At 44.8% G+C, this 26,633-nt stretch overlaps 1 protein-coding gene across 4 annotated transcripts in view; it reads left to right on the forward strand.

The window, feature by feature from the left end:
* Positions 1-26,633, forward strand: part of LOC137417543 (serine/threonine-protein phosphatase 2A 56 kDa regulatory subunit gamma isoform) — a 212,221-nt gene that overhangs the window by 84,024 nt on the left and 101,564 nt on the right. For all 4 annotated transcript variants that reach the window (XM_078787095.1, XM_078787097.1, XM_078787094.1 and 1 more), the window contains one exon: positions 14,193-14,303. In XM_078787095.1, the coding sequence (XP_078643221.1) occupies positions 14,193-14,303 (111 nt within the window). The remainder of the gene's footprint in view (positions 1-14,192; positions 14,304-26,633) is intronic.

Raw genomic sequence — 26,633 nt, forward strand, 5'->3', positions numbered from 1 at the left:
TACGGCGGCCATCCCGCTCGGCCCACCATACCATCAAAGTCGTATCTGTAACAATTGGTGTCGAGGAGTGAGATTCGGACCCGGGACTAAATTAGTTAGGCCCAAATTTTGGGAGGGAAAATCGATTCGGAGCGCGTTTCCCGCGCGAAATTATAACGGCGAAATTTCAATTTGTTTTACGAAAATAAAAAACTCGAATTTTGAAAGTCGCGCTATGGCGGGTCAAGACGGCTGGGGTCCGGTAGGGGAGAGTGAGGCAGGGTCGGTCCAGGACCAAATTGAGGGACGTGAGGAGAGCGAAGCAGCGAGGGTAGCAGACGCGCAAAATGGCGCCTCGCTGGTCACCGCGCCCGTGACCGTGGCAGCGCCCCTGGTGGATCCGAACCTTTTCCTCCTGCAAATGGGGGCCCTTATGGACAGGCTAGAAGCCAAAATGGGACAAATGGGGAACCGGATGGATGCTCAGGGTGAGCGATTGGAGGGCCAAATGGGGGTAATAAGGGACGAAGCGAGGGCTCAGAGTGAGCAAATGGGGGTAATGAGGGACGAAGCGAGGGGTACCAGTGAGGGGTTAGACAATAATTTTGAGGGATTAGACATGAAATTTGGGAAATTAGACGATAGATTAGGGGAAATACAGGAGGGGTTAACGGGGGTAGAAAACAGAATGGCCGCTCAAGAGAATCAAATGGAAGGGATGCAAAAAGGGTTAGAGGGGTTAGAAAACACCATGGAAGGCAAATTGAGGGACATGAGGGACCAAGCGGAAAGGGAAGTTAACCAAATGGGGCAGCAGATAGAGGGGGTCAGAATGGGGGTAGAAACCAAACTGGATGCTCACAGGGAGGAAATGGAGCAGATGAGGGTGGCATCTGGGCAGGAGATGCAAGTGATGGGAGAAGAGATCAGAAGAGGAGTGAGTGAGGAGGTCGGAGGAGTGCGCGAGGAGGTGAGGCACTGTAAGGAGCACATGGAGAAGGAGGTGAGAAAGGGGACTGTAAAGTTACAAGGGGGCATAGAGGACTTGACGCTGGGAGTAGAACAACTGACAGTGGGACAAAAGGAGTTGGGGGACCAGGTAAAGAAGAACACAGCGGTAATAGAGGGTTTAAAATCGACACAGAAGGAGATGAAAAAGGACGTAGGGGTAATTAAAAAAGAGTGTCAGACGGTACATGAGGACCTGACGAGGAAAATGGACAAGGTGGTAGAGGTAATGGAGGTTAAAGAGCGGGAGGTGCGGGAGCACATAGAAAAAAATAAAGTGGAGTTAGAGGAAGAACTTAAAGGGGCGCACGAAGAGATGAAGGAGATGAAGCAAAAATTAGAAGAAGTGGAAGAAGGGGTGAGCGAAATTAAAAAGCGACGGAGAGAGGATAAGAAAGAGATAAAAGAGGAGGTAAAAGAATTGGTCCAGAGTCTGTGTTCGGATCGTGATGATGTGCTCATTAACCGGATGAGGGATTCGCAGGTGATGGAGGAGAAGCGAAGAGAAAGAGGACCCGGTGTAAGTGGTGACCAATATGGTCGTGCGTATGATGCGCCAGGGGATTTAATAAGCTTGGGGGTCGAGATAGACCCGGGTGTTCGTGAGAGGCCGTTGGTGAGGTGTGTGACAGGTCTGGTGTGCGAAAGAGGAGGTGTGCGAGAAAGTCCGACTCTGGGGTGTGTGAGGAAAAAGTGTGTGCCCAGGAGTGAGGGTGTTGGCGAGAATGAGTCGGTCGTAGCGCGTGTGCGAGGGAGCACATGGAAGCGTGGTGTGGTGAGTGTTACAGAGGGTGTGACGGGAGAGTGTGCGCAGGAGTGTGCGCGAGAAAGGTGTGTGACGGACAGGTGCATGAGGAAAGAGTGCGCTGTCAGAAGTAAGGAAGAGTGTCCACCTGTGGTGAGTGTTACAGAGGGTGTAACGGGAGAGTGTGCGCGAGAAAGGTGTGTGACGGACAGGTGCATGAGGAAAGAGTGTGCTGTCAAGAGTAAGGGTGAGTGCGTTGTCACGAGTGGAGGTGAAAGTAGTGAGAGTGACATGGAGCGTGAGTTAGTTGTGACAGGTGAGCGAGGATGTACACCTGGGATGGAAGGATGCACACCTGGAATGGTAGAGCGTGAGTGGGAATGCACGCTGGAGTTGGTGGTGAGGCACGTGGTTGGGTGTGCGAATGAGGGCACACCTGTGATTGTCACAGAGGAGGTGACAGAGGAGGGGGCGCGAAGAGGTGTTTTGGTGAGGTGTGCGAGCAACGAATGTGTGCCAAAGTGTTCGGTGGTCAGGTGTGTGACCAAGGCTGTGAGTGGAATGAGTGTACCTGGGTGTGTAAGGAAAGGTACGAGGAGCATGGGCACGGCTGGATGTGTGAGCAAGGAACGGGCTGCGGGGTGTAAGCGTCCAGGTGAAGCATCGACGTTAGACGGGATAGAGTTTAGAACGACTTATAGCCGAAGCAGGCCCTCGGTGCGTGCCGGGCCTCGCTTTGAACGGCCGCGTCCAGGCTCCACTAGGCGGAGCTGGCAGCCCGATAGAAAGGGTCGTCATGGCGACCACTTTTTGGTGAGACGTGCCGGCAGGTCGAGATCGGGGCATTGGATGGCTCCACGCCGAGGTGGTGCGTGGGATCTCGGCCCGGGTAAGCCCCCGTCCCTGCCCCGAATGCCGGACGCATCCAGCCGCAGGCACAAAGTAACCAGCATCCATTGCTTGGCTTTACGAAGCCGGGCTTTGGACAGGAATTGGCGCACCGAGAGGCAGTAGTGAGTAGACTGGGTGATGAGGTTAGTGTTTTGGACCCAAAATTAGAGAAAAACAAAATTTGATGATTGGCAAGGGATTGGCAGTAGTGATTGGCAGATGATGAGTAGTGATTGGCAAATTTTTGATTTGTTGAAATTTGATGTGCAAAATTGGTAGTGAGAGGCCCCCGATGTGGTGGGATGGCAAATCCACCATCCTTCCCATGTGGGGGGCAAAGGAGCAATAGATTATGGGGTGTATGGCAGTGAAAACTAGCCCGGGGGGGTTAGGATATGGTGTGTAGGGATCTAGCGAGGATTGACATTAGGTGACGATAAGGTTAGTTAGTGACTGATACCTGTAGTGGGGACGCAGGTAGATTAGAGTGGATGATAATGACGAGGGAGCGCAATAGTTTAAAGGGACGACTGGGAAGCGCAAGTTTCAGAAGGGAGTAGTTAGCTGGGATGATGCCGTGTGTGTGAGGATGGAACAGGTGTGATTGCACAGGTGTGCAATTGGACAGGTGTGTGGAGCAGTGTATGAGTAGTGAGTGTTGTGGATCAGCGCGAATGCGCTTGGGGAGAGAAGGGTGCAGGTGGCACCAGGTGTGAGAGCACAGGTGTGCAGGTACAGGTGTGTGGAGAGAGTTGGAGTGAGTGGTACGGAGTGGTGTGCATGGTGCGAAGGTGTGGATGGGGGAAGAGTGGACCCCCATCACGGATACCCGGGGCGGGTAGTGTAAGTGTTAGGTAGAGGGTGCAGGTAAATTGTGGTTGGATATTGGCATTTGTGGTGCGGTTGCAGAATGGTGTTGTGAATGGGTGCATTAGTGTTGTGGAAATGGCTGGGCGTGTAGCCTGTTAGTGTGTGTAGTTGGTTGGGCACTCCACCACTGTGAGGATGTCGGCCAGGTGAGGCCGCAGGTGGGCTCTGGGAGCCGGTAGTTGTGAGTGGGTGCCTGAGGATCCCGGGTGTGGATCGGGCAGCCCAGTGCCAGAGAGGGCACGGAGTGGGGAGAGAGCCAGAGGGCCTTCCCCAGGTAGTTAGGTTAGGGTGAGGAGCAGGTAAGCTCGGAGGCAACTGCAGTGGTGGAGGTGTGCAGGTGGGTAGACCCACTGGGAGAGGTACACGCCACAGCCCAGAAATTGTGCGAGGGCACCGGGAGATGAATCGGGGGAGTGAGACCCCAAATTGAAGAGCACCACAGTTTGGCCAATGGGAATTGGTTTTTAGAACCCATAGCGTAAGAGGAACAATGGTTTGGCCGGAGAAAGACCCCGGGTAGTGTAAAGTTGTTAAAGTCATTTAGGAGATAGTTAGGATTGATGAACCTGTCGCACCATACGCAGCCACTTGCCTGTGGTGATGATGATGACTCCACACCTGTGTTTTCTTTGTTTGTTGCAGGAAATGAGATTGCTGTGAGGATTTGTGAGACGCATCACGACGTGGATGAGACATTGGGGTGATTCCATCTCTCCCTCCCTAGGAGGGACTGATGATGAATTGGTGATGGCAAATTTTGATGTGCAGTTGGAGATGGCAAATTTTGATGTTCAGTTGGAAATGGCAAATTTTGATGAGAGGTGAAAATGGCAAATTTGATTGGTTAGGAGGGAGAGAAGACGAATTTGGTATATGGGAGGAACGGGGAAGACAGTAGGGATGTTTGTGGATTTGTAAAGTAGATGTTTATGGGTAGTGTTGTGTTTTGTTGATACAGTAAGGGGTAAGGGAGGGGCCATGTAGGTTACCTGGTGGGGGGGGCGTACGGTAGGAACGTACCTGTCTCACCTGGTTCCCATGTGCCCCCAGTGTGCATCACCTTGCATTGCGTGCACTTTTGCGCCCTTACCACCTTGCTCACTTGTCTTGTTTTTGTCTCCCACCTCCGAGGATCTGGCTTTGGGGTAGAGAGAGAGGAGAGAGAGGTGCTGGCGACGCAGTTGTGGGCCTGCACTTTCGCTGTTGGCTGCCTGGATCGATACACCATATGGACCGCAATGTTTGTGGCCACCCACAATGGACCGCAGCTCTTTTGCGGCCAAGCACCACCCGGGGATGGACCTATGGGTCAACGTGGCACCTATGCCATACAGGTGAACCACTTTTAGTTAACACCAAGTGCACCACAAGAAGAGCAAGAGACACCTGCAGGGTTAGGGGTTGTTGAAGTTATTTTTATTCCAATGAACAATGGTGACTGCACCGATTGGTGGTGGGGTGGTGCTTTTGATGCTGGGAAAGGGTGCTCTGCACGTTATTAAAGGCCGTCGGCCACAGAGCACTCGTGGGTTGGTGTATCGATGTTGGCAAGCGCGCTCTCTCTATGCATAACATCTGCATGTGTTCCTCCAAAAACAGGTCCTGGATCGTAGTGTAAATAGCAGCGTAGTCTTGTAAATAATGCTCCCTACCGGCTGTATGTTTAGTTTGAGAATTCTTTCCGGATTCGGTTATCCTGTGGGTGTGTTTCTGTGAGGAGAAGGGTGCAACGTCGCAGGGGGACATATTTACTCATTTGTGAATATCTGTAAAACTGTCGCACTCAGGGTAGAGTTAATAGTAGAGGGAACTACATTGCGTGCCACACTAAAGTAGGTAAAAATTTATCGGGTCGGGACGCCCCGAGGGTAGAGAAGGGTGCAATGTTGCGAATATGGAATTTGACCTCCATATCCGCTTGTAAATATTCCCCTATCTTCTCCGATACTCCCCAACTCTCCCCTTACCCCATTCCCTAGTCCCATTGTCTGTAAACAACACCCATTAGAGCCGATCTTCCCCTTCATTCCCCCATTAAATGTCGTGCCCAGGTCCCCCGCACCACACGTAGACAACTTTCGGACATCTTCCTAGTTATTCTTAGTCTATGTCAGTTAAGGCCTCGTTTCCATTAATTATGACTCTTCGTTGCACCAGAATGTGATGATATGGCACCAGTAGGAGTTTAGGACCTTCCCATACCTCCCCGCATCTCTTCCCATCATCTCAAGCTCCAACAACAACCACAACAACAGCGGCTTTGCGTCCTCACTCCGGCTCGGTTGGCCGCCATTGAACATGTGCTCGACGGGGTTACCCAGAAGGGGGCTCCCTGTCGGCCCCTCGTCAAGGGCGGAGCCGGTAACCCCCGCACCCAATGAGAAGCCATGGGCCGATGCCATATGGGGCGGAGCTAACGAGCGAGGGCGTGACTCCCCGCCGGATATACGCGGCCCCGCGCCGGACGTGACGTGAGATGCGCCCCGAGCTTGGAAGGACAAGACGCCACCCTCCCGAGCGCTGAGCGACCTCCCCGGCATCTCCACCAAAGTCGCGACCCACGAGCGCTCAGCGACCTCCCCGCATCTGCTGGACACCACCGTACGTGATTCTGTCCCGGAGCCAGGTGCACCTGAGCCATCGACGGCCGCTTTCCTTGCCATCAAATCCCGTGTGAGTCAGCGTTGTCCCGTTTATCTGTGGTCTGTCTAGGGTTAATATAAGGTTGTGTCTAAGTGCCCACCTTCCTATGTTTCCCTCTTGTCCCTGTAATCTAACCTTTTCCGCCTTAATATAACCTCCTCCGGAGGTCTTGAGAACTGAACCCCTGGTGTCGTATTGTGTGATTATAATCCAGCCGGGTGTCTTCTTTTCCTTATTGAGCCAGCATAGCGCGGCTTCGTCGACGTTCGAGTACAATCGGGTAACTTGTACGGATACGGCGGCCATCCCGCTCGGCCCACCATACCATCAAAGTCGTATCTGTAACAATATATATATATATGTATATATATATATATATATATATATATATATATATATGTATATATATATATATATATATATATATATATATATATGTATATATATATATATATATATATATATATCACAATTGTGCAAGGACTCTTTGGGGGCATTGGGGGCAAAATATAGATATAGATATCGATATTTGAGATATCGACAACTTTCGGTAGCTGTGGTTGTCATGGCAGGAGTGTAACCTTTTGGGGAAGGTGAAGTCTTCTGTAACATGCTGTTCCACCATGGGCACAACACATCTGTATCCACCAAGGTATGGGCCCCTGTGCTGTCCATTAAGTGTTGCAGTTTGAAACAAACTTTACCGAGAGCTGTCTCAGTTCTTGTAGCATGGTTCTTCAAGTAAGAAAGCGCAACACTTTCGATGGATCGCCAAGGGTAAGCCGCCCCTGGCGCCCGCGATCCAATGGTGAGAGATTTTGTTTGGACCACCATATGTCCTTCACCTCTAACATTTAGGGATAGAGTGTAAATAAAGAAAATATGTCCCCATATACAATCTATCCATAAAACTCAAAATGAAAATCTGAGGAAAAGTATTCAAGTTATGATCAAAAACGTATTTTTTAGTTAATTTATCGAATTGAATTGAATTGGTTTTATTGATATTTTCATCGCGGACACCAGCTGGATTGCGAAAATATTTACAATAAAATACATATATTTACAATTGGTTCTGCTTCTGATTTCCCTGTACCTGTCACTATGACGTAGTTGCCGTTGCTCAGACTGCTTTGGTGGCAGCCATTGTGAGAATCTGTCGCAGACAGACTTCGCAAATTTGGAACATAGTTCAACACGTAGATGACTCAAAGTTTGTAGGGTAAGTACCTGAAGAGCATTGTCATACGATTTGTACTGGTCTCGGAGAATTATCCTCAAAGCGCGTTTTTTAATAATTAGTTCAAGCATATTTGACTGATGGATAATCAGAGCGGAATGCCATACTGGTGAACAGTGTTCAGGAAGTGATCTCATGTACATTGTCATCAGGTCATCCTTCGAGTCACCAAAGCGATTCAGGACACGATGAACATACATCTTGCGCAAGGCTTTGGATGCAATGCACTGAACATGTTCACTCCATTGGAGATCCTTCTGGATTATTATGCCAAGAAGTTTCATACTGTTGCAGTCCTGGAACTGCATACCGTTGATTTCCACTGGACCTTGGGGCAGGTGGATTGTGTGCAAGGCAGACACTCAGGAGTTGGTACTTCGCTGGATTCAGTTGCATATTTGTCTGACTGGTACCATTCCTGAAGCTATTCCACCACATCCGGGATGACACTGGGTGATGTGACACAGTGACTCACTGCGATGGTTAAGTTGTCGACGTATTTCTATTGAGGGATTGGGGCTTGTTCAAGTGCATCAATAAAAAGCGCTAGAAAGATCAGAGGTCCTAATCGAGTCCCTTGTGGGACTCCTGTTACAATGGTGAGTGTTCCAGACAACTGAACTTTCTAACGCACCTGTTGGCTTTGCCCAGACAGAAAGCTACACATCCATGGGATTAAATTGGGTCTTGCTCCAAGTTCATACAGCTTTCTGATGGTAATGTTGTGGTCGACAAGGTCAGAGGCCTCAGAAAAATCTGTGAATGCAAGAGTCGACACCGTTCTTGGTTTGTCTACTTACATTTGAAGATGGTTTAAGAGATCTACTAAGTACTGGACAGTTGAGACACCTTCACGGTTTCCAAACTGTTGTGGATCGATGTTAGGTTGAATGTCTTATATGACTGCCATCTGTACACGAACAACTCTGCAAGTTTGACGAAATTATTTGTGAGCGAGGCAGGCCTCAATTTGTTAAGTTGTGGTGCTGTGGTTCTGGGAATGGTAAACACAATTGACTGTTTTTACTGAAAAGGTACAGTACCCTCCTTATAAGTACAGTTAATGATTTTACAAAGAGGCATGCTAAACTCCAGCGCAAATTCCCAAAGCAATCTTGAAGAGATACCATCAGGACCTGGGCTTTTCCCAACTTTTGTTTTATTGAACTCCTGATAGATGTGCCATCGTTGGACTGTAGGCATGGTGTTTGGAGGTAACAGTAAATATGCAGGAAGATTCACTTGGTCCATAGCTGGAATCTCCAATGTTTCCAATGTTTCCAATGTTTCCAAACAATTTCCAATGTTCCCAAAATTCATGTTGATGGCATCTGCTATGGCAGTGTGATCTTCTGGGTCTACTTATGGTACATGTGAGTTCCTCCGACTTCCCTCCTGTCATCACCTTTATATATCGGTACCAAGAGCTGGGATTTTGTTTCAACCACTGTACTCAGTTGTGGTAGAAGCCTAGTGATGCCTCCATAATTTAACGTTGAACTTTGTTGAGTAGAGTATTCCAATCCGATGATTTGGAGTGAAATGTTTGCTGATGCTGATGTATCAGGTCTTCTTCTGCTGATGTATCAGGATTTCAACTTTCATTGAAATCCATGGTTTGTCGTTTATTAAGCATTCCAACTGATTTAATCGGAAAGTGGATAATGATTGCTGCAGACAGCTTGTCGTAAGACCGATCACACTTTGCATTTACATCTTAGGCATAACTGACACGGGACCAGTCATGATGAGTGATCCAAGCACCAAAACTGTGTATGTTGGATTCCAGCATTGGGCGAGTGAATTTCCGTATAACTTTGTTCTTTGTTTTTGGACATTAATTTGGGACACCATAAAATACCACTATGATCACTGCATCCAATAGGAGCAATCAATCACGTGTACTGGATGAAACATTGATTTCATATTGGTAATGATCTTGTCGAGTGTCACATTTCCTCTGGCTGGTTTGTCGACTACTTGCTTCAACTTATGGCTGTTGAGCAGTGGAGACATGTTTAGGCGATTCATATCACCTGTGATGATGATACCAGCCTAGGGTATTTGTAGAGAATGTCATCTACACTGTTGCTCAAGTATTGCACCAGGGAATCATCATTATTATTATCTGGTAACGAATACAATGAAACAATGAAAATTGATGATACTTCTCTTGGTAGTCAAATTTACGCCAATGTCTCGCAATGCCCCATTCATTGATTGTACATAATGTCATTCAGTGTAACTAGCAAAGCGTTCCAACGTAATGCTGGGGTAACTCCTTTCCATTGGACCGTGGCCATAGTTGAGTTGGTTTAGCTTGTACATGACAGAGCATTAAAGCTGTTGATTCACAATGCCCGTGAACAGCCCACCAATGCAGAGCATCCAGCGAACGATACAGAAATAAACCCTAATTAGGTGACGATCCAAGAAAGTAGGTCAAGGCCACTAATCAAATATCAGATGCACAACTTCAGTGCAGATACACTTATGATGCAAGAACATCTTGAAAGGCCAAGCGGTCTTTGAGATACCGCATTGGCAAAATTGATCAATGACAAAAAAACACGTTATTTTTTCATATGGCCATTTGACCTTGACCATAACCCAGAGGGGTTATGATATAAATGCGCCTTACTCTAGTAGTCTAGTGTCTAGTGCCTAGGCTATTTATAGAGGGCAATTTCATTCCGATCGGATAAACCTTAGTCGAGTTTTGGTAAAAAATGGTTAAATGGCTATAATTGGGTCATGACCTTAAAATTATGTCAAGGTCAAAAAATATGTCGATCCTCACAAACTTTCTATTCCCATTATTGATGCAAAATTTCATTCCGAAAGTCCCACCCGGCTCCAAGATACAGCTCGGAAATTGGCAAAAAATGGAAGGGGGAAAATTTTTGACAAAACTGCGGACACTAATTGTAGAAATAAACCCTACAGCACCTATAATATAAGCCTATCCCTATCCTATATGAGGAGGCTTAACAAGACAGCAGCAGCAGCTTTCAGCGCCATGGGTCTCGGCTCCAAAGGACCTCCACCGGACACAGATACACCACTGATGTTTTGGGTGGGCATTTGGAGTTATATTGCCTACCTGTTTTTTTGTAAAATTGCTAAATTGGCTCCTGTCCTAAGATGCATTTGTTTTGTATGAAAATGGTCAATTCCCTGTTCAATTCTAAGATGAAAGCTCACCTCAATTCATTCCTTGTTCCCTGTGTTTTCTGGCAAATGGAATTTTAAAAATGCCAAGGAATTTTACAAAACGCATTTTCAGGCCTGGAAAGTCATGGAATTTTACTGACGGTCATGGAAAATCTTGGACATTGAGAGCGAGTGTGTTTTATGTTATTTTCAGAATATAACAAATGTGTACTAACAAGTTACATTCCCGAGAATAGTTCGTAAGTCTTTTGTTCTGTACTCGGAATGCAATTTCCCATTGAAACATCGTGAAACTGCAACTCAGGGCAGTTCAACCAATGTTCTCACAGAACGACACCAGAAACAATCTGTTTCTCTGCTAAAACAACCTCTACCTCGTCTCTTGGCACTCATTACGGAGGACTGTTTTAGAAAAAACAAAACGAAAATTACTCGTGTAGTTGCAAGCGAGAAGGGAATACAGCACCATGCACAGTAGGGTTAAAATGTGTGTGTTTATGCACATCATGGGTGGTTGCTGGTGTTTCTCGGATGCAGTTTTGTTTATTTTATTTGTGATATTGGCATTGCGATATAAAGCGAAACACGTTTGTGGTAATTAAATATTTCGTAATAAAAACTAAATTGCAATAATTCAATGAAACTGCAATATGAGATGGAAAGTTGGGGGAAATTGGCGCATGCTCAGAACAGCACACCATTTTGACCTACATGTAGAGCTGGGCCAGAAAGCCAGAGGGAAGCAAATAATTTGCCATCATGATGCCTGGGAAATGTAAATTCGATGAGGCCCGTGTCATGGAAAGTCATGGAATTTCAGATACCCAAAAGGGTATGAATCCTGAAACTCCTTTCCTCTCTGCCACTCATACAAACATGTGCATTGTCTTTATCTCTCTTTCCCCTTTGATCCCCTATCAGTTTGTAAGCCTGCTATTCTCTGTCGTTGAGATCCTCCATGAGTCTAGATTTCTGTGTCTTATACACAGAAATGGAGGATCTTGTTTAAAGTAAACTTCTTGCCAGGTAGGTTGTTCACAAGCATTTATATACGTTTTAAACTCTCGCGAGTGTCCTTGCTGGCAACAACCTGCTGAACGGTGGCCAATTGCCAAGGAGTGTCTGAGCTTGGGAAGGAGGGCTTTCTTCATCGTATTCAGACACTTGTCATCATGCTAATCTTCGGACAATAAAAGCAAGGTGCCTAGTTCTAGGAAGGATACCATGCGGTGCCAGTCTTGAGAGCCAACTCGTGTGCAGGCTCTGCTTAACCTATGCTCTGATGATCACTATCATCATCATTGCAGCATCACACTATCAACCAGTCATAATGAAGCTGCGTATTTCTAGCTGTCTGACGATTTGAAATCGCCAAGCTTAAATAAAATGGCTGTTAAATGCAGAGATGATCTGAAAAGAAATCTGAAATGTAAACCTAAAATATATCTCAAAGATCAATCTAAACAGAGCTTGAAGGAAGAATAATTGACCCAAGGAAGAATTTATCTTCTCATTAAACATGTGCAGAGTATCAACAACATAAACATAACATCACTCGGATCGAGGGCATTCACCCACTCGATATATAAATACCAAACCAAACTTTTCACCTGCTTCGTTATCTTGCCTTGCCTGATTCCGCTCGGAGCATGATGGCCATGCCTGTGGTACTCTAGAGGAATCATTCGCAGATGTATTTACGACAAGCTCGTCAGGAAGATCTCGACTTGACTAATTGTATAATCACTTCTGGAAATTATTTTTTTCCTTTCTCCCTCAATCACTTCTATTGTTAACAGTGCCAATTTCATGGACCTTCTGTAGTTTCAGAAGAGTTCTTGTGGGATTTTTTTTTTTTTGCACCAGTGTCCTACCCCAGCTAAATCTGCATGCTTGCTGCACATTATTTCTGTCCTGGTTGTGATTACCGAATTCACAAAACTACCACTGGCTGTAGGATGACTGACCTTACTTTTTATAGGCTTTGGCTGGTGTGGCACTGATTGCTTAATGATGGTGAATCACTGTAAACTGTCGAAATGTTATTACACTCCGGTGCATTCATTTTCACACAATAAGGTGTGGCATTATAATTATTTTTTTTTTTAACAGGATCTAAGAATCGTAGTGGAGAGGTACTATTTATCTCTTAAACCCCCTTTTCCCACATTATTGTACACCACTCCTTTCCTATTCCATCTCCAGGTGCTGCATGACGTCATCGCCAGGCACCAAGGGGGGCCTTGACACGAGTTGAACAGGAGTACTCAGTTTTCACTCCAGTTGTTTGTTTGTTTTCTTATTCACTTGTTTTTTTGTTTGTCCGGGCGATATCTCAGCCATCCTTTGAGCTAGGAAGCTGAAATTTTGGCACAATAGTGAGCAAGTGCTTTGGCAAAAAACGTATTTTTTTGTGTTTTGATTAATCAATTAATTGATGAGTTACTTAATTATTATAGATTAATTAAGTACTGATTTATTTCCTTTCTCATCTGGGCAATATCTCAGGCACCTTTTGAGCTAGGAAGGTGATATTCGGACATGACAGTGACCAAGTGATTTGGCTATAAAGGATATTTTTGATTTATTGATTAATCAATTAATCGATTTATTATGTATTGATTAATCGATTAATTTTTTTTGGATTGATGACCTATTTAATTAAATTTCTAAAAATTACAGCTTCGGATGAAACACAAGTGGTTTAGGTATGTTATTTGCCAATTGATTAAGAAAATATTTTACGACAATCTTTTATTGATTTTAATGATGCATTTAATCATAAAATTATTGTGCACCTCTCCCTCCAAATACAGTCTCAATGAGCTGCACGGTGGTATTGCCAGGCACCAGAGGTGCCCCGGCAATGCCGCGCTGGAGGATATCTATTTATTTGGCATGGGGGCTGTGTACTTTGAATGTATCTGTACTTGTTTCCTTAATTATTTGCCATGCTGTATTGCTGTATTATGGGGGCTGTGTACTTTGAATGTATCTGTACTTGTTTCCTTAATTATTTGCCATGCTGTATTATGGGGGCTGTGTACTTTGAATGTATCTGTACTTGTTTCCTTAATTATTTGCCACGCTGTATTTTGTTGTTAACTGTTTTTGTGGATTTTGTAATGAATGAATCTGAAGAGGCTTTGGCATTCATCAGTGTTTTGAATTTATTGAGAGCCACAAATCATGAGTGTGGGATTATGGATCCCAACATCATGAGTTATGGACTCTGATGAGAACATGAAAATGCCAAGCTGAGTTCTATAATGTTCTCGTTTGTTTATAAAAAAATATTTTGTTTTAAATAAACAGCATTGTTCTGACAATTGTATTGAAATATAATTGTCTTTTTTGCAGCTACTATAGGTATCGACAAAGACGTTGCTGTTGCCACGAAACCAAAATATACCTGCCACATCTTGATAGATAGAATCATGTTTGTATTGCTGTACCAAACCTAATTTCAGCCAAGGACAGCGGTTAACTTGCTCATATCATAACTTGATTTATCATGTATAAATCGTGATTCTCCCTTCTTTGTCTTGACAAACTATACTCTTATGTTGATATATCTATCCTGCTTGTACAATTTTCATTGTACTATTGGAATTGCCTTTTTATTCATATCACCTCTCCCAGTTTGCCGTGAACCTTTTTCGCACACTGCCGCCATCCTCGAACCCGACTGGTGCCGAATTTGACCCAGAAGAGGATGAGCCTACTCTTGAAGCTGCCTGGCCACACCTACAGGTATCATCATTGGATATATGCTGAACCATTTCCATCGCCTATCCGTTTGCCTCTTCCTTCTGGAGATAGGAAAATTGCAGTTTTCTTTACAGGCATCCAACTATGTAATAATATTTATAAATAATGTGCATATGAACAGGATATCTCCTGTGAAAGTGGGTTCATCATCCAGTTGTTGAATCTGCGTTCTATATTTTTATATATATATATATATATATTTTTTTACAAGTGAGTCTCATGGAAGAGCAAGGTTGAACTGACAGTAGGGTAGTGGGGCACCAATAGGGCACAGACAGCAAGAGAATGAATGAGCACGAAAGGAAGAGAGATCATAGAGGAATGGAGGAAACACTGAAAACAGCAAGTCAAAGGGTGTAGTTACGTAGGGTTAATGAGGGTCATAAAAATCACGATTCAGGATAGGCGATTATGGGAGGTGGTTGAGCACTGCCTGCTTGAAGCCTTGGTGGAGGAAAGAATGGAAAACAAAGGCCTGTAGAATATGGTTCCAGAGATGGGAGAAGTGAGGAGTAAAGGAGTTGAAATGTGCAGTCAGCCTGGATTTCAGAAGGGTAACCAAGATGAGGCTACTAAAAGAATGCATACATCCTGAGGTTGCTGGGGAGGGTCAGAGGACTGAGAGAACAGAAGGAGCAATAACGGAGAGGAGGCGGTAAAAATCATAGACCACCGACTTGCCTGTGATGTGAAAGCAACAGATGTTGTCCTTGACCTCATCGCAAGAAATACCAATCATTTTGAGAGCTTTTGATTCCACAGAATTCAGGAGAGGCAGATGTGATGCTGGAGTGGCAGCCCATAAAGCAGAGCAGTACGCCATTGAACTACGGACAAAGGCCTTGTAGATTGAGTAGCTCTGATTCTCCAAGAAAAGACTTGGATGTATGCAGGATGCCTAGTCTGCAACTAGCTTTGCAGCCCAGCATTGATATGTGCTTTTCCCAGGAGAGATCATGGCTGATGGTGAGGCATACAAGATCAAGAGACGGTATATCTTCTTGTGGCTGACCATGGTGTGATAGAAATAGAGAGGTGAGACGATCTTTCTGGAGCGACAGGGTGAGATGGGGATTTTTTTTTTCCAGGATTGAATAACATATTCCATTAATCAGACAGGCATCTAATCAATTCCAGATCAGCAGAAAGTGACGCAGCTACAGCCTGCTCAACAGTGAGACGGGGGTACCATACAACACAATGTGCAGTCATTTGCAGAAGAAAGAGGATTTTGTAGAGCATCAGAGAGGTTGTTTGTGTGGATGAGGAACAAGGCTGGTTCTACAACGCTGTCATAGGAACCTCCACCCACACGCTGCCTTGGGGACCTCTACCCACACCCTGCCCCAAAACCTTTCCCTCGTTTCCTTCTCTTTTTTTTTTCAAACAGCCACAAATAATAACAATAAAATAAGATTCATTACTACCATTCTTTAGAAGCTTATTTCTTAAGTCAATTGTCTCAAAACAATTTGTTTCCTCTTCTCTGCTTTCCTTCCTCCTCCCTCCTGACTTTGCCAACTCAATTATTTTGAATAACAGTTTTTAAATGTTTAATATCCCATCGTTCTCATTGTCCATGTCCCTACGCTCAGTGCGATGTTCCTGATTAATTAATCTGTCTCTTGTCGGCCATGTCTCGGTCGAGGATGATGTGGTTGAGCTTGAAAGTGGTTGGATGTCAATGAAAGCTGGTCTGTTGGGAGCCGTTGGTGAGGTATGTGGATGGACAAAAGGACCACCGAGGTACTCGGAAACATGGTGGTGGGATGATGAAGTTGGAAAGAGGATTGACGAGAAGAGGAAGAAGTTCAAGGAGTGGCAGAAGGCGAAGGGTACGGGAGCAGAAACAGCAGAGCATGAAAGTTATAAGGCAGCCAGGAAGGCTGCAAAGAAAGAGGTAGCAAAGGCGCAGGAGGCATGTAGGAAAATGTTCGGAGAACGCTTGGATTCGGAAGAGGGTCAGAAAGCAGTATTCAGGATTGCAAAGCAGATAGCGAAAGAGAGGTGTGATGTGATGGGGGTGAGCTGCTTGAAGGATTAAGTGGGACAAATCGTTGTCGACCCAGATGGAATTAAAGGAAGATGGAAAAGATATATGGAAATGCTGTTGAATACAGAGAATTAATGGGATGGCAACATAGAGAGTAACCCAGTTTTAGGACCGGCAGAGAAGATAACTGAGAAGGAAGTTGAGGAAGCGATAAAAGCAATGAAGGGTAGAAAAGCGGGAGGGCCGACGGGAGTTGTGGGAGATATGTTGAAGGCAGCAGGAAGTTGGGGTGTGAAGAGAATGACAGAGATCTGTAATCTGGTGGTGAAAGAAGGCTGCATTCCAGTGGATTTGGAACTGAGTACCCTCGTCCCTCTATACAAGGGGAAAGGTGACCCTCTGGAATGTGGCTCGTACCGAGCGATAAAGTTATTGGACCATGGAATGAAGGTATTGGAAAGGGTGTTGGAGAGGAGGATAAGGAAGAAAGTGAAGATCGACGAAACGCAGTTTGGATTTATGCCAGGAAGAGGAACGACAGACGCGCTTTTCATTGTGAGGCAGTTGCAGGAGACGTACATGGAGAAGAGGAAGAAGTTGTTTCTTGGGTTTGTTGATCTGGAGAAAGCATTCGATCGGGTTCCACGCAAAGTATTTACATGGGCATTGAGGAAGTTAGGAGTGGAGGAATGGTTGATCAGAATAGTGATGGCAATGTACAAAAGAGCGCGCACAGCTGTAAGGACGAAGGACGGGAACAGTGGTGAGTTTGAGGTGAAGGTGGGAGTGCATCAGGGGTCGGTACTAAGTCCACTACTATTTGTAGCTGTGATGGAGGTGCTGGCTCAGAACGTAAAGGAGGGTTTACCGTGGGAGTTGTTGTATGCAGATGATCTGGTGTTGATTGCGGAAAGTATGGATGGACTGAAGGAAAAGATGAACACGTGGAAGGAATGTATGGAGACAAAAGGTCTGAAGGTGAATATCGGAAAGACGAAGGTGATGGCAAGTGGTAAAGCATGTGGTGAGGTGGAAAGAACTGGGAAGTGGCCCTGTGCTGTGTGTAGGAAGGGTGTCAGAGTGAACTCCATTCAGTGTACAATGTGCGCTGAGTGGGTTCATCAAAAATGTAGTGGTCTGAGAGGGTCATTAACCAGTGTGGCAGCTACATTCAAATGTAAGGTGTGCACAGAGGGAGCTGCAGATGGAGGAAATGTTGAGTTGGATCTTGGAGACGGCGTGAAGCTGTAAGGTGTGAAAACATTTTGCTACCTCGGAGACATGCTGAATGGAGAAGGTAGATCAGACTCGGCAACGGTTGCTCGAGTGAGATGTGCATGGAAGAAGTTTCGGGAATTGAGTGGCGTGCTGATGATGAGGGGAGTGTCGTTGAAGCTGAAGGGAAAGGTGTGTGCTGCATGTGTGAGAAGTGTTATGATTTATGGGAGCGAGACATGGGTAATGAACGTAGAGCAGCAACAAAGGTTGGAAAGGGTGGAAATGCGAATGGTTTGACGGATGTGCGGAGTATCGTTGAGAGAGAGGAAGACAAATGATGAATTGCGAAAGATGATAGGAATAGAGCCTGTGATTGATGCTGTGAAGAGGAACAGGTTGAGATGGTTTGGTCATGTGTTGAGGAAGGATGAAAGTGACTGGTTGAGAAGAGTGATGGAAATGAATGTAGAAGGAAGTAGAAGACGGGGAAGACCGAGAAAGACTTGGCTAAAGATGGTGGAAGAAGAAATGCGGGCAAGGGGGTTAACAAGGAGAGATGCAGAAAATATGGCAAAATGGAGAAGATTGTCATGGGGACCGCAAGGCTAACCCCCGCTCTAGCAGGGAAAATGGCCTTTAAAATGCATGTTGTTGTTGTTGTTGTTGTCGGCCATTGTCTCCTCCTGTTCGCCAGGCCTGAACCCCATCCTGATGGCATATTTTCAGTTTACATCAAGAACCATTTCTCACTGTCTGTGTATTTCTCACACTGCTCCAAATTCCCCTCGGAGTACCTTTGGCTATGCTTTCCCTTCCACAACCACCTCTTGTTTGTCTGTGCTATACCATCCTCCTCACAGTGACGACTCTATTTACGTATCTCTAAGCCAACTGGACCAACTTGTAAACACCCATCCCAACTCTCTCTTCCTCATATGCGATGATTTCAACTGTCACCATGCTAATACGGGACATTCAACATGGTGTGTGTGTGTGTGTGTGTGTGTGTGTGTGTGTGTGTGTGTGTGTGTGTGTGTGTGTATGTATGTAATATGTATGTATGTGTGTATGTATGTATGTTTATGTGTGTGTGTGTTTGTGTGTGTGTGTTGTTTTTATTTTTATACAGTGACTGTTCTGCTCACCGGGCACTTTTAACTGGCTGTTGCCAGTACAGAATCTGCCATTCAAATAGTCTTTTAAATAGCATTTCTAGCATTTAGATGAAAAAGTGCCAATTTCAAGATGGTTAATCATAATTGCTCTGTCCCTGAATGCAAATTGGACTCACAAGAATCGTACTAAAATATGCAATTTGGTGTCTGTCTGTCTTTTTGACAGTGATGCATTCAGTTGTTACTTATCCAATCTCAACCAAACTTGACAGGAGGACTAAGGGTCACATGATGGAGGTTGTAACGACTTCATTTGCCCTCCGCCTTCCCCCTTCCCTAAGGGGGTGTTCCACCTTGGGCGAAATCCATCTTAAGGTGAATATCGGTGTTAAGATAGTTAATCATGGCATTTTTCCAAGGTCGCTTCTAATAAAAGTAATAACAACACCAATTATAATAGCATAATAATCATGTTCATATAAAGAATGGCTAACACCAGGGACATGGAAGAAAATGTGTCATACTAAACACCGCCCAGAGACTTCCGGAGACGCCTGGAGACACGTTTTTATCAAATTAACACTTTTCTAATCGTCAGAACTGCTGTTGAGCTCAATTCCGCTGTTTAAATTTTGAAAATCGGTTCAGGTGAAGAGTTTGTGGAGCGTATTTCATTGAGTGGAAATTAAATAAAGGCACGAACGCCGCCCAGAGACGTCCGGAGAGTTGTATGACGGTGGAGGGAGGAAGGGGTTAGGAGGATGTAGGCCCCTGTACATAGAGATTCTCGACATGACGTCTCCGGGTGTCTCTGGAAGGAAGCAATTGAAGGAAAGGATGTTGAGCACAAATTTACTGACGCTCCGGGAAAGGGTCCAGCAAGTTTACAAGGCCAAATATAAGGAAGTCAAGAAGAGTGCATGCAAAGACAAGAGGTCATTTTTAGAGATAGCTGGTGAAAACACCAATCACTCTGCCCCTGTGATAAAGATGGCAATGTTATACCAACAGAGTGGCAGCAAGCAGCAGGATGGGTTCAACATTTCCATGATGTCCTAAACAGCCCAGAGCCAGATGAACCAGCTGATCCTTTACCAGCTGATGATATACTTAGGATCAACATTGAGCCACCCTTTGAAGAAGTCAGAGTTGCCATCAAAGTCATGAAGAGTGGAAAAGCCACTGGCATTGATTCCATCCATGCTGAAATGCTTGAAGCTGACATCACTACTGCCACAAGTGTGTTCAATGACCTCTTCAAAGTGATTTGGACCAAGGACATTATCCCCGTTGACTGGACAAAAGGCCTCATTGTCAAGCTCCCCAAGAAAGGTGATCTTGGTAATTGTGACAATTGGCGGAGGATAACACTACTTTCAATCCCCAGCAAGATATTTTGTACAATGCTCCTCAACAGAATCGACAAGGTTATTAACATCAAGGTAAGACAGGAGCAAGCAGGATTCAGAGCAGGAAGAGGGTGCATCGACCAAATCTTTACACTACGTAACATCCCTGAACAATGCCAAGAATGGAATACACCTCCTTATATCAACTTCATTGACGTCAACAAGGCATTCGGTAGTGTACGTAAAGCAAGCCTGTGGAAGATACTGAGATATTATGGAATTTCACAGAAGATTGTTACTCTAATAAGCAAATTCTATGAATACTTTGAATGCAGTGTCATCATGAACAACTCCTTGTCAGAGTGATTCCTGGTGGAGTCTGGAGTTCGCCAAGGTTGTATTATATCACCTATCCTCTTTCTGATTACTATTGACTGGATCATGAGGAACACCATATCAGATGGACCTAGAGGCATCCAGTGGACACTCTCCACCCAACTTTAAGATCTGGACTTTGCTGATGATTTAGCTGTTTTGTCATCAAGGAACACACATTTGCAAGAAATAAAATTGACAGGCTAGCTCGCTTTGCCAGAAGGACAAGTCTTACTATTAATACCACCAAGACCAAGGTGATTAACATCAATACCGCACCTTCTTCATCCATTATTGTAAATGGAGAAGCCCTAGAGACTGTAGATGAGTTTACATACCAAGGCTGTCTCATCAGCAAAGACAATTGAGCCAAGAAAGACATCAAGGCAAGACTCCGCAAAGGTTGTTATGCATTTGTTCAACTCCATTCTATTTGGACGTCGAAGCAGTACAGCCTGAAGACAAAGATAAGACTTTATAATAGCAATGTCAAGGCTGTTCTTCTGCATAGCTCTGAGTGCTGGCGGGTGATTAAGTCAGACATGAGCGAGGTGGAATCTTTCCACAATGGATGCCTTCGGAAAATCTGCCGCATCTTCTGGCCTAATAAGATATCAAACAAAGACTTGCATGAAAAACCAGTTGCCACAGCATTGCCCTTGAAATTAATTGTCACCACCTCCAATGGCTTAGCCATGTGCTTAGAATGTCCCTTGACCGAATTCCCAATATTGCTTTGGGATGGACACCACTAGGAAAGAGGAAACCTGGGAGGCCAAAAACAACTTGGTGTAGGACTATTGTAGCTGATCTGGAGAAGATGCGTCTATCATGATGTGAGACACATAGAATGTAGCTCAGGAGAGAGATAAATGGCGAAAGCTTGTAGAAGTAGCCTTCTGTCCCTATGGGATGAAGAGGGTAAGTAAGTAATTAAATAAGTAATATTCCTGTTATTACAAAACAATGTTAATACTAATAATATCCCCTCTCCCCCATAGGTTTTTCCTCTTTGGACAAATGCCATGTTAAGGTAACTTGCATATCATGGTGTTTTTCCAATGCCCCTTCTAATAACAAAAGTAACTAGAAGTGTGTGCTTTATAACTGTGAGCTGTTATGGTCGGGTGAAAAAGGTGTTGGAGAGGAGGATAAGGAAGAAGGTGAAGATCGACGAAATGCAGTTTGGATTCATGCCAGGAAGAGGAACGACAGACGCGCTCTTTATTGTGAGGCAGTTGCAGGAGAAGTACATGGAGCAGAGGAAGAAGTTGTTTCTTGGGTTTGTTGATCCGGAGAAAGCATTCGATAGGGTTCCACGCGAAGTATTGACATGGGCATTGAGGAAGTTAGAAGTGGAGGAATGGTTGATCAGAGTAGTGATGGCAATGTACAAAAGAGCGCGCACAGCTGTAAGGACGAAGGACGGTAACAGTGGTGAGTTTGAGGTGAAGGTGGGAGTGCATCAGGGGTCGGTAATAAGTCCACTACTATTTGTAGCTGTGATGGAGGTGCTGGCTCAGAACGTAAAGGAGGGTTTACCGTGGGAGTTGTTGTATGCAGATGATCTGGTGTTGATTGCAGAAAGTATGGATGGACTGAAGGAAAAGATGAACAAGTGGAAGGAATGTATGGAGACAAAAGGTCTGAAGGTGAATATAGGAAAGACGAAGGTGATGGCAAGTGGGAAAGCATGTGGTGAGGTGGAAAGAACTGGTAAGTGGCCATGTGCTGTGTGCAGGAAGGGTGTCGGAGTGAACTCCATTCAATGTACAATGTGCGCTGAGTGGGTTCATCAAAAATGTAGTGGTCTAGGAGGGTCATTAACCAGTGTGGCAGCTACATTCAAATGTCAGGTGTGCACAGAGGGAGCTGCAGATGGAGGAAATGTTGAGTTGGATCTTGGAGACGGCGTGAAGCTGGAAGGTGTGAAAACATTTTGCTACCTCGGAGACATGCTGAATGGAGAAGGTGGACCAGACACGGCAATGGTTGCTAGAGTGAGATGTGCATGGAAGAAGTTTCGGGAACTGAGTGGCGTGCTGATGAGGAGGGGAGTGTCGTTGAAGCTGAAGGGAAAGGTGTATGCTGCATGTGTGAGAAGTGTTATGATTTATGGGAGCGAGACATGGGTCATGAATGTAGAGCAGCAACGAAGCCTGGAAAGGGTGGAAATGCGAATGGTTCGGTGGATGTGCTGAGTATCGTTGAGAGAGAGGAAGACAAATGATGAATTGCGAAAGATGATGGGAATAGAGCCTGTGATTGATGCTGTGAAGAGGAACAGGTTGAGATGGTTTGGTCATGTGTTGAGGAAGGATGAAAGTGACTGGTTGAGAAGAGTGACGGAAATGAATGTAGAAGGAAGTAGAGGACGGGGAAGACCGAGAAAGACTTGGCTAAAGATGGTGGAAGAAGAAATGCGGGCAAGGGGGTTAACAAGGAGAGATGCAGAAAATAGGGCAAAATGGAGAAGATCGTCATGGGGACCGCAAGGCTAACCCCCACTCTAGCAGGGAAAATGGCCTTAAAATGCATGTTGTTGTTGTTGTTGTTTGTTGTTGTTATGGTCGGGTACCAAGCCACCTTGCTTTGATACAACCCTGCTTTGATCGGACACGTGATCCATGACATCCTCTGTATAAAACTGAATTCAGAATGGGATTCAAAAGATTCTAAAATTCAATTGGTAGTAGTAACAATAATGACAATGGCATATATTAATAATATTAACAATAATAATATTAACATGCTGTCATCCATACGTCATGTAGCCTGGTGTTGGCTTAGCGGTTGGGGTGCCGGCTTGGGATCCTAGGATCCTGGGTTTGAATCCCGGTCGATCGCTCAATTAACGCCAGGGGGGTGACTCATCTCTTCATCCTTCTGAGGTCGGCAAATTGAGTACCAGTTCACTGGTAATTCCCTGTGTGTCGCAAGAGGCGACTAACAGGGTTGGCGGCAGGCAGAGCATCCGGCCATAAAACATAGCTTCAAAAAGGGGAGCATGGTGCCCGAAAAAGGCTAACCCCTGCTCTGTGGGGAAAAATGGCCTCTAAAAGTGGTTCTTCATCCATGCCTCATGTGTAGAAGAAGCACGACATCAAGCATTTCATCTGTGAAGGACATTTTTGTCTGTTCAAAATGGTGTGTCAGCAATAACGATAATAGCATAATGATACTAGAACAGCAATTGGTAGAGCGCACACCCCCGCCAGGCTGAATAGTTTACGGTTTGTATCCACTGATGGGTGGGATCTGGATCCGACATGAACCAAAATCGAATCGGCTTGTTCTTCTCACTTTCCTAACTCAACCACTAAGTTTTGTCATAAGTTGCCCACAACTTTTTGTCTCCCGTCGCACAGCATAGCGAAAGGGGGACTATGGCTTTCCCCTCCGCCCGTGTGTCCGTCTGTCCGTCCGTCTGTCCGTCCGTCCGTCCGTGCATGCGTGTGTGCGTGCGTGTTTGCGTGCGTGCGTGCGTAAGCGAAGGACCGCATTCAAATTTGGTGTGTGGGTGCAACCCACGTCAAAATACAAGATGGCCGCCGCCATGTATGTCTGATGCCATGTATGTCTGAACCTTGTCAGATGAATATCTTGAAAAATAAGTGAAGTACCAACTTCTAATCTGGTGTGTGGGTGTATCTAGGCATAAGGAAGAACGCTATTGAAAATTGGGTCGCAACGTCAAAATCCAAGATGGCCACCGCCATGTATGTCTGAACCTTGTGAGATGAATATCTTGAAAAATAAGTGAAGTACCAACGTCTAATTTGGTGTGTGGGTGTATCTCGGCATAAGGAAGAACGCTATTGAAAATTGGGTCGCCACGTCAAAATACAAGATGGCCGCCACCATATATATGTCTGAACCTTGTGAGCGAAATATCTTGAAAAATAAGCAAAGTACCAACTTCTAATCTGGTGTGTGGGTGTATCTAGGCACAAGCAAGAACGCTGTTTAAAATTGGGTCGCCATGTCAAAATCCAAGATGGCCGCCGCCATGTATGTCCGAACCTTGTGAGATGATAATCTTGAAAAATAAGCGAAGTACCAACTTCTAATTTGGTGTGTGGGTATATCTCACCATAAGGAAGAACGCTATTGAAAATTGGGTCGCCATGTCAAAATCCAAGATGGCCGCCACCATATATATGTCTGAACCTTGTGAGCGAAATATCTCGAAAAATAAGTGAAGTACCAACTTCTAATCTGGTGTGTGGGTGTATCTAGGCATAAGGAAGACCGCTATTGTAATAAATTGGTTCGCAACGTCAAAATCCAAGATGGCCGCCTCCATGTATGTCTGAACCTTGTGAGCGAAATATCATATCATAGTATGTTTTCTCCGTGTTCCACTTTGTCAACTCACATCACTTCCCCGACGGGGGACCTAGGCGTAACGCTTGTTTTAAATATCATGCTACATATCGTTTTTGACCCTATCACTCAATGGTGACAAATCACTTATGAAAACAAGAACGGCACTCAGTAGAGATCATACCTCCACCTGGTGAACAGTTTACGTTTTGTATCCCAGAGTAGACCAGAAAATCACAATCCAGAATCACAATTAATAAAAAGAATTCATCCACAACTTTTTGAGATATCCTGCTATACAGTTTGAACAAACACCCACACTCTCTTCAATCCCACTCCTCCCTCCGGGTCTTTAAAACAGCTGTTCACCACCATCTGTTGTCTTCCCCCATCCAAAACCATGATCTTTTCTACCCCCGTTATTACACTCCAAATCCAACTCTTTCAATCTCCGACTTCATTCCTGAAATTCCTAGTAGTGTCAATTTGTTTTATACCGTGTACCCCACCCCCTCACCCCCCACCCCAAGCCCTCTCCATTCCACAGATCTCCCGATGTCCCTGTTCTCTGCTGTTGTGCTTGTGTGCTTCCCTCTCTCTCCCCATCTTGTCTCCCCCTCCCTTTATTGTTTTATGTGTCCGTTTATGTTTTTTGTGTTTTATGTGCTAATGTGTGTTTAATGTGCTAGCTCTTACATGAGCCTCGATCTTGTGTACAAAAAAAGAAGAAGTTTTTGGCCCTATCTCCCAATGGTGAAGAATCACTTTGAAAAGTTCTACTAGCCGGATCCGTATCCACTAAGTTTTGTCTGAATCCATCCACAACTTTTTGAAATATAATAATTACAGGCTAATTAATTATGCCTATTGTCGGAATATTCCAATATGCAGAACTCACCAATTATGAAATATTGTCAAACTTCATATGGCAAGTTAAGAATAACCCAGTTTATTTTTTTTGTATCAAAAGATGCGCAAGACTAGTAGGGTCTTGAAGGGTCTTAGGGGTCTAGGGGGTATTAGGGTTTCAAAAGGTCTTCGGGTTCTTCAAGTGTTGCAAGGGGTCTTAGGGTTCTAAAGGATCTTTAGGGGTCTATAGGGTCTTTAGGGGACTATAGAGCCTTGAGGAGTCTGAAGGTTCCCGATGGTCTTAAAAACGACCGTGCCTCCCTCCCCTCTCCCCTACCCCAATTCCCTGTCCTCTCCTCCCCCTTTCCTTTTCGTTCTTCAAAGAAAGAGGGCAGTCATGACATTAAGATATTAAAAATTAATTTAGAGCTTAAATTAAATTACAATTAAGATCAAATTGATTTTTTAAGATTAAGAGGTTAAAATTAAATAATGAGGAAACATCGATGATGGAATCTTGAGATACGTGATAGACCTACAAACATGGATTACATTTTGAGTTAATTAGCTAATAATCTCACCACCCGGATGGAAATTTTAAAAAAGGGCTCCATTAGTTTTTGCACATCGACGTCATGAATCATAATGCTTGAGCCACCTCGGAGGAGTAGAGGGGAAAAAAGGTTAATGGACTCATTGCCGCAAGGAAGGACTGAGTGACTGAAGGGCATTGTTATAGCTTTAACACTTAATCTCGACTCTGTTGTAGACGAGCTAAAAATGATTTGGTTAGAAAAGGTTAATTTAGATAATAAGAATTGGGGATGACAAGAGATGGTGGTGCACTGCTTGCTTTCGGGAAGAGTGGGACAGAACAGCTTCTGCAATATGGTTCTATAGACGGGAGAAGTGAGGAATAAAAGAGTTGAGTTGTGCTCTTTAATATCAGATCGGCCTAGTTGTATGAAGCCCACTCCATATTTGCTTAGATGTGAAACACCAGACAGATGAAATTAAATTTTGCAGCATTTTCTTTTTGTCGGCCTATCTGGTCTCACATTTTTATCAAATCCTGTAGGTTGCTTTC

Source organism: Myxine glutinosa, chromosome 11 (genome assembly GCF_964187855.1).
Source record: "Myxine glutinosa chromosome 11, kmMyxGlut1.1, whole genome shotgun sequence".
In the NCBI taxonomy this organism is placed as follows: Eukaryota; Metazoa; Chordata; class Myxini; order Myxiniformes; family Myxinidae; genus Myxine; species Myxine glutinosa.